Source organism: Vicia villosa, linkage group LG2, assembly GCF_029867415.1.
Source record: "Vicia villosa cultivar HV-30 ecotype Madison, WI linkage group LG2, Vvil1.0, whole genome shotgun sequence".
Classification (NCBI taxonomy): domain Eukaryota; kingdom Viridiplantae; phylum Streptophyta; class Magnoliopsida; order Fabales; family Fabaceae; genus Vicia; species Vicia villosa.
Genome location: NC_081181.1, coordinates 16375168 through 16388431, shown reverse-complemented (window position 1 = coordinate 16388431; position 13264 = coordinate 16375168). Strand labels below are relative to the sequence as shown.

Sequence of the window (13264 nt, the reverse complement as noted above, 5' to 3'; positions counted from 1 at the left end):
CATCACATCACCTAGATACGACCCTGCCAACACAAATTCCACACAAATAGGAATTACGCCCATCATTGATCCAAACATAACCGGGATCCATCACCAAAATGATTTATGAATGAATGCATACATATCACATACTTACAACATCACCAATCCGATGAACAACGTCGTCTCACATAACTCAACATAGTTATCACCAACAGGTATATGCATGTATCATGCATCACTCAAAACAAATCAATCATCATCATACGAACAAAACAATCACCACATGATCACGTGATACACACATAATCAACATTATAATCACGTTGTCACAACATCACCACTGGATCAAAATGAATAATGTCATCACCAATAACTCATCAAAAGCAACACCGAATGATATATTCAGTTCAACACCATCCACAATTATATCATATATAATTCACACCACATATAACGTCAAAATCACTGTTATATTATTAAAACATCACCACATTGTCACGTTAACCAAATCATGCACACAATGTACAAAACACACCATAAATAAAATAAATCGAGCTTTTCAAAATAAAACCGGGTCACTGGACGTTAAACCATTTTATTAGATAAAGTACTCGATTACCTTCCCAACGCACAAAACGGTGACCAAAACAGACTTACGGTTTGAAAGATATGAATTTTTTAAATTAAAATATTTTTCCAAAAAGTTACGGTGTAACGGGTTACGTCTGACGGACAACACTATCGTAACGGGTTACGGTCCTGAGCGTAACCGGTTACGAACTCAAAAGCTCGATTTTTAGCTATTTTGACTACTGTAACGGGTTACGGTCCTGAGCGTAACCGGTTACGAAAATGTAACATTACTCGTTATTTCAAAATTTCATTCCGTAATCGATTACGGCCTATCAGTAACCGGTTACAGACAGCCTGCAACGCAAAATTCAGTATTTTGACAGCATTCCACCATTTCAATTCAATTCCAAATCGAGCCAACACATACATGATCACAAAATAGCACAAGATTACATATTATAACACACATATGTTATGTTTTATGGGTCATCTAACGTCGTACAACTTATCAATCATGCAATTGTATCAAATCAACCCCAAAACCCAAAATTCCCAAAACCTAACATCTAATTCCATTGACCCAACCAACCTACTCAATCTATACTATCATCTATAACCCAATAATAGAAGTTAATTGGAAGAGTCTCCCTTACCTTAGCCAAAAACCTTGATTCTTCCCTCTTTCTCTTCTTCTCCTCTTTCACGTGTCTGCTTCTCTTCTCTTCTTTGCTATTCCTCTTCTATTTCCAATTCCTTTGTTTTATGAAAAACAAAACATAACTTAGCAAAAGGGCCTGCCAATTTAACACCCCCTTCTGCTAACCACAACACTTGGCCCAATAGCTCATATTCCATAATTTTCCACTTAAATCCAATTAAAATTCCAAAATTTCAAATAAATAATTTAAATCCCAATTAAATTAATAAACGGAAAATATGGTGTGTTACACATCATACCAAAGAGAGCATACAAAGTTACAATTTGAGGTAAAGAATCTTCATTTTATCTCTTATTCTACTACATTGTTGCTGATTTTGTTGTTGAAGAAACCCCATTTGAGGTCAAGAACGATGAAGATTTAGCAGTTATGTGGACATCTTTTGACCGATTTTCTTTGAAGAGTCCGATCGAGTTGGATGCGAAACTTCAAAGATCAGGAGCCGACGTTATCAAAATGTTGACTCATCCTCCACTAGTCGTGTTTAACAATATATAACTTTAATTTCATGTTGATTTATCTTTGTAATTTCGATTATTTATACTAAATCGAAGCTTTGTTGGTTTGTTTTTTATTTTCAGCATCAGACAATATTTCGAAAGTGCATCTATGAAATTTCCTAAGAGGTGATTTCGGAATTGCACTTCCGAAGTCTCTTTATTTCTGGAAAAAAAAGTGTCTTCGGAAGTGCATCTCCGAAATCACTTTTTTTTCTAAAAAAATAAGGTGATTTCGGAGACATACTTCCAAAGACACATTTTTTATGCATTCGAAGATGCGCTTCTGAAATACAAGGGTATTTAAGAAATTTTGCCGCGAGTTGCTAAGAAGGTAGGGAGGTATATAAAAAAGTTTTCTAAATAAATGCCAAAATATAAATTGGGCCAGAAACTGAAAAGAGATTAAAAAAAACCCGGCCCAAGAGAACCTTTCAACGGCTAGTTTTTCATTCATTTCAGAAAGAAAAAAACTGCTTAATAAACTTTCACTTTAACTAACTTCATTTTTTTCATTCTCTTCCATTAAAAACTGTCTATTTAAAAATAACGGTAACTTCGTTTCATCTTTCTCCTTCTTCTCTCGCAATTCGCATTTCACCATAACCAAATCACAACAACAATTGCACCGTGCTCTTCAAGGTCAGTTTCTTTCTTTAGTTCTTTCTTCTTAAAACTACTTTCATTATTTTGTTTTATTTTTCTCTCAATTTTATATTCGTCACAAGTTTCTGTTACTTCCAATGCAATATAAATTGAAAAGGGGAAAATTAGTAATTTATTTATTTTTTTCAAATTATTACCGATGTGTCTGTATCAGTGTCGTGTGTCTGGTGTCAGTCGTTGTGTTTGTTTAAGTTTCATAATAAATGATATAACTATTGATTATAATGCTGGATTTATTTTTCAAGCTAATAGGGAAAAAATTCTGTTGAATTTGTTATATGTGAAAAGGAATGGAAAAGGTTTATGAAGAGCTCGACGAAGCGAAATCTGAGATCGATAAACTCAAGGCAGAATTAAGAACCAAATCAGATTCAATTGAGAATTTGAAGAGATCTCTTAATGTACAGGTTAATCAAACACAAGAAGCAAAGTCGAAATTCGAGAAGCTTGATCAGGAACTGCTTCAAAAGGCGGAGGAAATCGTCGAGGCGAAGAATTTGAATGAAGGTCTTAAAGGAAAGTTGAAAGAACAAGAGTCTATCATCAAACATCTCAGAGCTGCAAATGATAAACTCCGAGTTGATTGCGATGAGAAGACTAAAGAGATGGAAGATGGGAATAGAGGGTTAGTATTGGCCTTAGAGGAAGCGAATGATAAGGTGGAGAATCATGAGCAGATGATTTGTCAATACAGAAAAGAAATCGAAAGCCTGAAAAGCTGTTTATCGGTTTCAAAGAAGTGTTCGGAGTCACAGAAAAGTTTAAAATCTTCGAAAGAACTAAGTGATAGAGATGACTTGTTCTACAAGTTGGAAGAAGAAAAAGGAAAGTTGGAAGATCAGTTGAAGTGGAAGAAGGAACAGTTTAAGCATCTCGAAGAAGCGTATGAGAAACATAAAGGCCAGTTTCGGTCTAGCAAGAACGAGTGGGAGATGGAAAAATCGGTATTGCTCGATGAGATTTCTTCGCTTCAAGTTAAATTAGACTCTCAGATCAGATTATACGAAGATCTTCAACATCAGTTACAAAATTGCCACCAGGCTATTGCTCATGTAGAAAGCCAGAAAAAGCGACTTGAAGTTGAAGTTTCGGATTTCAGGCTGCAGCTTGAGAATGCTGGTAGCGAGTATCACGATGCTAGACTAGAGGTCGAGTGCTTAAACTCTGATCGCGACAAAGACATTGCAGATTTGAGATATTCGTTGAAAACACAAGCGGCGTATATTAAAGAAGAAAAGTACCGAACCGAGAAGCTAAAGCAAGAAAATCAAGAGTTAAGGATGTTGGTCAAAGAACTACAGGAAGCTCAAATTCAAGAAGCAGGAGCTTCGTATTCGCAGTCGAAGTTGAGGACCAGACTTAAAAACTTGGAACAAACTCATAAAGAGTGTGCCTTGACTCTTAAGGCTAGAGAAGCCGAATGGAAGTCTCAGATAGAACAATTGAATGGAGACTTGAAGAGGTCTCAATCTGAATTGGAAGCTAAAATTGCAACAGTGGAAAAGCTTCAGATGGAGTTGGAAAATTCTCATTCCGAAGCCGAATGGAATTCTCGGATAGAACATTTGAATGGAGACCTGAGTAAGTGTCAGTCTGAGTTAGAAGCTAAAATTGCAGCGGTGGAAGAGCTTCGGACGGAGTTAGAAAAGTCTCATTCTGTTAACATTGAGACGAGGTTGATGAATGAGGAGATGTATGTGATGATGCTAGTGTTGAAAGAAGCAGTTTCGGAGGCTCAATTAAAGTTTGCTAATTATAAAGACGAGATGGATCGAATCAACATAGAGAAAGAAGGGAAGATCGTTCAACTGATGAGGCAGTTGGAGATGAAAGATGATGCTTTGATCAGTGCTCGGAAAAGCTTAAATGAAGAACGCGAGAAAGCAGCATGTTTGATGAAGGAAGTTGAGTCCTATGGATCGAACAATGAATTGCAGCCCTCGCAGCAAAATGAACTTGGTAAGTACAAGGAAATGCTGGAGGAGTCAAGAAAGTGTCAGCGGATCCTCGAAGATCAGGTTTTGCAGATGGAATGTGATTCAAAAGAACAACTTAGAGAAACTCATGAAGCTTTGGACATTGCTATCAATGAATTGGATGATAGAATTTGTGAAAGAAACGAAATGGAGTTCGAACTGCAAATATGGAAGTCGATTGTTGAACGATTGAAAAACGATCTTGAAAGAAGTCATTTGACGCGTAAAGAACTAGAAAGTTCACTTCTTGAACAAGTCAAGATTGGCGAAAGCATGCAGCAAGAGCTTCAGAAAGAGGTAGTTTTGTTGGAACAAGAATCATTTAGGAGAGAATTTGAGAGTGTTGTGATTGCAGAAGGCACAATAGAAAGAAAACTCATAATGGAGAATGAGAAATTGGTTGAAAATGCGTCGAAACTGTCATTAGAAAAGGAAAACTTGTTGGCTTTTGTTCAAGGGTTGAGTGATCGAATCTATGAGGTGTCGAATGCAGACACTCAACTGATGGACATGTTGAGAAGCATGGAGAAAACCTTTGAGATTGACTGTCATGGAATGAACTTGAAAAAGGAAGATAGCTTTTGCAAAGAGAATAAGGGAGTTCAACTTTCTCCTTCAAGTAGGTTAAGGAAAATTCAATCCAGTTCTGAAATAAGACCTCCATTCAAGGAGATGAATAGTTGCTAGAGGAGTGATAGAATGTACTGAAACTCGGAAAGGTTAGTTGGTCCATCCTGTCATGTGTGTGTATATCATCAAATGCTTTGTTAATGCCTCAATTAATGTAGCAAAACACATTTTGAAGCATTTTTTCTAATTCTTGTTTTACTATCTGTAGTAACAGTTTATGGTTTGGTTGGACAAGCTCTTGCAGCAACAGTTATTCCACTCTGATTTGGTTGAACAGTTTATGATTTGGTTCTACAATTTTTTTATTTGGTTGAACAATTCATAGTGTGAATTTTAGTACAATGAGATGATTGTTTTACATGTACAAATTTCATACTCAAATATGATGTTTATTTGTATATTCTAATGTTTATTTTAGTTTTCATTCCCCCATCATTTTCTGATATCATTATTGGAAAAGAAATTATCAAATGAAAGTTATATTTAAGTTCCATTAAGCACATAATCTAACAACATCATTCTTGTAAATAATACATCACTAGAGCACAAACTTATTTTGTAGAAGATTACTAATAGAGTGGTTTTTTTAAGCATGAAAGGTGTATTATTTGCTCATAATTGTAAAGAGAAATTTATTCAATTTAAGAGGATAACTTTTTCTAGTAATACAAAATTTGAGAGGATAATAATATAAGCAAAGTTCTATTCAAAAGATTTAATATATTGTATTTATAAAATTGAATTCAAACTTATATTTTTTTAATTAAATTAAAAGAGAAACTTGTCCAACTCATTCATGTATTTAGATAAGCAACTTTTTTTATTATTGTAAATGGATTTTTATAAATCATTTTATTCAGTCGTTATGCGTCATCCAAAAACTCATTAGGTCGACTCAATTTACATGTTCAATCCAGCAAGAGCGTTTCAATCGCTGACGTACATGTAAACTTTTATTCCAGGACACCACATAGGCGTACGACATCCCACTTCATCTCAATTGTTGATCTACATCCATTAATAGCTCACACTTCACACTGAACAAATAAAAAACGGTTTGAATTGTCTTCACTATATAAGTATGACCATGAGTCGCATTTAGGTATTCTTTTTATACACGCTTGCAAAGTTCCATAATATTTAGGCACTGACTTGAGCGTTTAACTGTTAATCTTTTGCAGATACTTTCTCTAGTCACCAAAGAATCATATTTGTGATAGCCTTTTCTGATGTATTAAACGCATGTTGTAAAAATTGTCAAATTTGTTGAAGAATATAATTTTTAATAGTTCGCCATTGGAGATTGAGTTAGGTGCAACGCGAGGACAAACACACTTAATAACTATAAACATTGGTGCACTATTCTCTATCTTTCTCTTTAATTTTATGTATAATTTGCATGTTTAGGTTCTTTATCGCTTTCGTAGAATTACATTTTGTTAGATTTTATCTGTTTATAATGATTTGTTGTACAAGTGTAGGTCTGAAATAGATTAAGTATGTTGGTTCATCTTTCAAGTGATTAAATATGTTCGCAATGATAATATTAGATTGATTCATTAATAAAATTCTATTTAGGCATCAATGAATCTTTATTGATTAATTCATTTATTGTCTAAGATCTTCATTATTTCATATTTCATTATACCGTCTGATTATTGTGTAATTTGGGATATGGATTCAACGCACACTTTATCAAATTTCTGATGTCCAATCTTTTGGAAAAACTATGATTTTACGAAAACCTTTTAAGACTTTTCTCATCTATGTTCTCCTTTCTCATCCATATTCTCCTCCAACATATGAGATCATTCATATATCTTTTAAGTCATTGTTTTTGCTTTTCAATTATTAAAACCATGAATCCCTTGAGGGTTAGTGGTTAGTTTCCTTATATTATATTCCCTGTAGATAATTTTATCCTAAACATGTGATTTATTATTATTGAAGATTCCTAGTATAAGAGTGGTTGTTTCAGAAGAATGGGATCACATTGTGATTGGATATTCCCATTATATGGGGGTTGTGAGGTTGTAACTATATGTTTTGTAAACGATCATAGTTAAAACATAGTCATTATAGGTTTAGTCATGTGATTTCTCACATATAGGATAGATGATTCGAAATGGAAACTTAATCATTTTTCTAATTATATCTATTTAACATTAGTTAGTTTTTAGTTTACAATTAATCACATAAACCCATAAATTGTGCTATGCACACTTCTCGTTATTGATACAAACTTATTGCAATGTATTCACAAGTATAATCACCTTGTCCTTGTACTAAGTTTACCTGATCTTCGTAGATAAAATAACTTTATTTTCCACACTATATTTTTTGTTGTCAGAAATATTGCAACACTGTTTTCACTAGAAAAACTCTCACTGATAGCGCTCAAGAAATGAAAAATGCGAAAAGTGAAAATAATGCTCAAATTTCTGCTTTATAGACACAAAGAGTGACAAGTTTGATGACCACAATTCGATAGAAGATCAAATATCATATTCGACGTCTCATATGAAATCTTGAATTTATAACTACACTTGAGTGCACTCGAGTGGGCCTATGTGCATCACCTCCCTACCCTACATGTGTGTGTCTATGTGGAGGACTACGCCGTAGCAACATTATGTCTACATAAGATACATTAAATGTGTGTGTTTTCCATGCTAACCATCCTCATTCAACACCATAACAAATCAAAAACAGTCTCTCTCAGCAGTTTGTACTATTCTCAATCAATGATATATACTTCAACATTTTTCACTTTAAAGATGATGCAAACGAGTTGGTTGACAACGGTTCCGAGCGAGGTCATGATCGACCCTATGCAAGAGCAACAAGTTCTACAGCACAGGGCCCCAAATTTTAGAAGGCCCAATATTTTTTCATTAATATTATAAACATAAAAATGCTATAACAAAACTCAATAAATAAAAAAATGCTATGATGAAAATTCAATACATAAAAAAGATAAAAATGATCAAAAGTCAAAATAATTATTTTATGAATGAGCCAATAACAAAAGAGAAAAATAATAACCATTTTTTTCTTCTAATTGTTGAATAAACTAAAGCATTTATTTATGAACAAATATGAAACCAAATCCTATTTTCTTTATCTTAAAAAAAAAAACTGAAGAATTTATGAACACATGAAACCAAACCATACCGTCTAGCTGTCCAGTCCAAACCTATGTTGTTATTACTAACACACGACGTGTTTGGTTGAGAGGTTCAACTACCAAACCAAACCATGCCACTTCCTTTCTCCTCTATATCCATCTATCATCATTTCTCTCTTAATTATAAGTTGTTGATCGTTGGGCTACCCTCAATTTCACATTAATCCTTTTACCTATATAACCCAATCATAACAAATTTTATTTTCAAATTTTCCACACCCTTTAATCAATTAATCAATTATTATTCCAACTTTTTCACTTTCAATCTTGACAAATTTTGAACCCTTCTTGGGTTTCTCCTCCTAGATCTCTCTCTCTCTTCAATGGCTACTTCTTCTTCTTCTTCTTCACCTATTAGAAGACTCTATCTCATCCTTTACAATTGGACTGTTTTATTTGGATGGTAAATTCTCATTCACTCATTTACTCACTCATCCATTTGTGCATTTTTCTCTTGTTACTCAGATCCATTTATCAATTTATGCAGGATTCAAGTTCTGTATCTGTCTTTGAAAACATTGAAGGAATTGGGTCATGAACATGTTTACACTGCAGCTGAAAAACCCTTGCTTTTTGCTCAAACCGCTGCTGTATTAGAGGTAATTGGTTGAAAAAGTTTCGATTTTTATCAGTTTTAGAGACACCCTTTTGTTTGTTTTAGCTTAATATGTTTCAAATTTTTGTGTTTTGTGGGTACTGCTTTGTGTTGCATGGTGGGCTAGATTCTTCATGGTTTAGTGGGTGAGTAATCAATCTCTTACTTAAATGCTTAATGTAGGTTTAATTTGATTTAGTTTGGCTTTTTTTTTTCTTATGGAATTTTGTTTTTGAATTGATGAAGGGCTTGTGAGGTCTCCAATAACAGCAACATTGCCTCAGATTGGTTCAAGGTTGTTTCTGGTATGGGGCATCTTGTGGAGTTTTCCTGAGGTGAATACTGATTTAACTTTGTTTCAATTATTTTGGCTTAAATACAATTTTGATCCTCCGTTTTTGCTCATTTCTGATTTCGGTCTTATAATATCTAAATCTACAATTTTGCCATTTGTTTTGAAACTGTCTGAGTTTGCCTTACATATGCAATTTGAGGCTGAATTTTGATGACTTGGTAATTGCGGACCAAAATCGTAGATTTAGAAATAAAGGACTCAAATCGCGAATGAGGCACAATAGAAGGAATAAAATTGTATTTGACCCTTTTATTTATCTGTTAGTGTCATTTACATAGTTGTCTCAAGTTTTTGGAGACCTGTATAGATTAGTCGCAGTTTAACCATGACAAAAAATAGAGGTTCTATTTAACTACAGTTTAACTGAGACAACCTTTTCACAAGGCTCTATTTAGCCATGGTTTAACCGTGACAAATTTTGGATCCTGTGCGGTAGCCCGCCTAGCACGTTCCCAAAGACGACCCTGGTCATTTAATTCAAGATTTTGTCATATTCTGTTACTGAAAATTTTGTGCGTCTTTGAATGACAGACTCGAACTCATTTTCTTGTTAGCTCCCTACTAATCAGCTGGTCTATCACTGAGGCAAGTTTTTCATGATATTGCTTTCTTACTTTCATTCGGCACTCATACAATCTGTATGATACTCCAATTTTGTTGGTTTTGTTTAATATTTATCATCTGCTTTACTGTTACAATTTCAGATTATTCGATATTCTTTCTTCGGATTTAAAGAGGCTTTTGGATTCACCCCATCTTGGCTTTTGTGGCTTAGGTATGAAATTTGAGCATAAAGATTTCTTCATGAAATATATTTAGTACCGAGTTAATCTTATTTTGCGCTTAGATTGACTAAATTTTTTCGCTTTGCAGATATAGCACATTCTTACTTTTGTACCCAACCGGCATAAGCAGCGAAGTTGGTTTGATATACATTGCCTTGCCATTCATTAAGGTAAATAATCTGAATATCAAATATCCAAATTGCATTTACGGCCTGTATGAATCGGCTTATTTGAGTTTAGATACTAGCATAACGACTTGACAGAAGAGCTTATGCAAGAACATCTTATGACATGGTCATGTGCATAAGCTGTTTTTGGCTTATTTTCATTAGCTCTACATGATAGCTTGTGAATACAGCTTATAGCTTATATTGAAGTAATTTGACTTTTTTTTTACCTTTTGTTATAGAAATAACTTATTTATAAAAGCACTTATATGATAAACATTTATGCTATAAGTACTTAATTAAGTTTATCCTAAGAATCTTGCAAAAGATCAAACCCGGTGAAATTGGTGGGTAATATGTAAGAACCTAAGCGTTCTTTGAGTTTTGGGGTTTTCCTCGACTCTGATGAGCCTCTGGGATTCAACTCGCCTAAACTTTTTCTTATTAAAAAATGCATAATGAGAAAAGTTGTTGCTTGTTAGTCTATGACTTATGGCCGACTCTACTTGAGCTATTTGATACTATTTTTTATATCGAAATTTGAAATTTCAAGTTATTGATTTGATATGTTTTTCAGGCATCTGAGAAGTATTGCATAAGAATGCCAAATACATGGAACTCTTCATTCGATTACTTTTACCTCGCCATCATTGCGTTGGCAATCTACGTTCCAGGCATGTACCAAGCACCTTTCTTATTCTTACTATTGTGAAGTCCTTATTACAACATTTATCTCACCGATCGATCTTATACCTCAACTGATTGAATTTCATAATTCTATGCAGGTAGTCCTCACATGTACTCATACATGCTTGCGCAGAGGAAGAAAGCGCTCGCCAAATCGAAGACGGAGTAGTACAACATCAGTAGTTTCCATTGATTCTTGTCCAAACACAAGATGTATAGAAATGTGATGTTCCTTGTTTGGATCCATCCGCATATATGTGTTTAGGAAAAAAATGCTTCTTTTGTTAATGTAACATTCAAGTACAACATGGCAGATATATATAATGTTATGTTGCAAAGCAACTTCTTCTATAACTAAGTGATTGTATTCAAGTGATTAGAGAGCTTAAGTTAATGATATCATTTGAGATAATTTGAGTTCTGGATAGTATAATGTTGCCAAAGGATAATTTGAGATAATTTAAGTATATGGCTTTGGTAAAATTAATCCCTAAAAAGGAAGAAATACCAAATAAATGTCTATAAACACTAAACTTAAGTACTTTTCTTTTCAGAAATTCAATTTTTAATTCTAGGATTAATCATACTGTTTACTAGCGGATGGTCCAATTGAAACCGTTGTTTTAGCTTTGTACATGTTGGTGGTTAAGACCTAATAAAGTTTGGGCACAAAGGAGTATAGGGAAAAGTTGTAGACACTACCTGCAATTAGTTGAATTCAAATTGAAGCCATTAAGGGGAGTAGTTATGAGGTTTGGTTGAAAGATGAGGTTGAGAAACTATCATCATTGATGGATGAAGGTCTAAGGATGGATGAGAACTTGAGAAATATTTTATGAATGACAATTAATTTTTTTTTTTTGAAAAAACTAAGTTTTTCAATTTTAATTCCATAATAATCATCTTTCCTCTATTATTAATTAAAATACTCATGTTTCAAATAAAAAAATTCCCCTATTATTAATTAAAATACTCATGTTTCAAATAAAAAATTTTTGCAGCAAAGAGTATACGCTATTAGTAATGACGCATGCACTAAAAAAACATAGAGGCGTCACAGCCCCTGACGCATGCACTACCAATGCGTCAATAGGACTGGCGCATGCACTATAGGCCAAAGAGGAGGCGCCACATCACCTGACACCTATGTGTACTGACTTTTTTTGTATAAATAGGTCCCTCTTTCCCCACCATTTTCCGCATATCTTTTCATTTCATTCTTAAGTTTTTCTTCAAATTTTCTAACATGCTTATTAAAAGAGATGCTCATGTTTGTTATTTGATTCTCAAGCTTCCGATGAAGATCCGACTTTGAAACACCCAAACATTCAAGCATCTTGAGAGGAGCTTGATCCATTGGTTAGACGGGGAGATTCAAGACGGTAAAAAAATTAGAAGAATTGATTAACTTGTTTCGGTGTTCAACATTGCGAATGCGAATAGCGAACCACATCATTTTTGGGAGAGTTAAAACTGACAGTGATGTTCGTGTTATGATGTTTGGACCAAATGATATTGTTTTGATAGTTGTAATATCTTAGATATGTTATAGTGTTAAGTCCTTTTATTTGTTCTTGGTGTTGTTGTTTTAGACGTGTTTGTGTTCGTTTTATTGTAACCGAAAATTGCATTCAATATAAAATTTCATGGTTACATAAAATAAATTACATACCAATAGTGCATACAATAATTATGCAGGGGAGTTTGTTCCAAGATTGGGATAACGTTCCCGTGTGTCCCCGGGCTGACGACATACACCACACAATCTTACAATTTTGTCGGCTGAATCTATTTCGATTCGAATACGCGTATTGTTAAGGCGTCATTTTTTCTTCCTTCGAATATTTTCATTGTGTCAAACCATGCCCCTTGATATGTAGGACAATAATCCTCCTTTTCTACCACAGGGAAGTTATTGTTGTACACATTAAATATATTTATGACTTTGTAAATGGAGGGTAGATGCTTGAAGGGTCCTGACGAGCATAAGAACATGTCGTAATGACATGGGAGCAAGACATATAAAAGGCTTAAACTTTCTGTAGTCGCACCAACCTTTATTTAATTTGACCTGGTCATATTCCCTTGGCCTCCCCTTATTATGGTCCATTGTCTCTTGTACAGTGAAAGTGTGATATTGACGGTCAAAGATTGTAATCCCATATGTGTTAGTTTTGACATTTTTCTCCTTAATAAATTTCATACAGCTTTCACTAAACAACTGCCCTGATTGTAACCCTGAACTCCACTTTGAATCTCTGGTTGCAAACAGTGACCGTAACCTAAAATAGGTTGTTTTCACCAATGCAGTTATCGGTAGATTTCTGATGCCTCTGAAGACAGAGTTCATTGATTCCACAAGATTTATTGTCACGTGGCCCCGTCGTCGACCGCTGTCAAATGCCCTGGTCCTTTTCTCCACATGAATATTATTGATCCACCTTA

General features: G+C 34.2%; 2 protein-coding genes across 4 annotated transcripts; both read left to right on the top strand.

The window, feature by feature from the left end:
- Positions 1-2276: 2276 nt before the first annotated feature.
- Positions 2277-5381, top strand: LOC131649379 (uncharacterized protein At4g38062). Of its 2 annotated transcripts, none has more exons than XM_058919142.1 (2): positions 2277-2413; positions 2690-5381. In XM_058919142.1, the coding sequence occupies exon 2, from the start codon at positions 2728-2730 to the stop codon at positions 5098-5100; it is 2373 nt and encodes a 790-aa protein (XP_058775125.1). In that variant the 5' UTR covers positions 2277-2413; positions 2690-2727; the 3' UTR covers positions 5101-5381. The 2 variants fall into 2 exon arrangements, with proteins under 2 accessions (XP_058775125.1, XP_058775126.1); XM_058919143.1 differs by having other exon boundaries at positions 2307-2413; positions 2726-5381.
- A 2809-nt stretch (positions 5382-8190) lies between these two features.
- LOC131649380 (very-long-chain (3R)-3-hydroxyacyl-CoA dehydratase PASTICCINO 2A) lies at positions 8191-11231 on the top strand. Of its 2 annotated transcripts, none has more exons than XM_058919145.1 (9): positions 8191-8633; positions 8718-8829; positions 8953-8971; positions 9072-9160; positions 9712-9765; positions 9885-9955; positions 10054-10135; positions 10710-10810; positions 10922-11231. In XM_058919145.1, exons 1-9 carry the CDS (start codon positions 8554-8556, stop codon positions 10986-10988), a joined length of 675 nt encoding a protein of 224 aa, XP_058775128.1. In that variant the 5' UTR covers positions 8191-8553; the 3' UTR covers positions 10989-11231. The 2 variants fall into 2 exon arrangements, with proteins under 2 accessions (XP_058775128.1, XP_058775127.1); XM_058919144.1 differs by having other exon boundaries at positions 8196-8633; positions 10710-10806; positions 10918-11177.
- The last annotated feature ends 2033 nt before the right edge of the window (positions 11232-13264 follow it).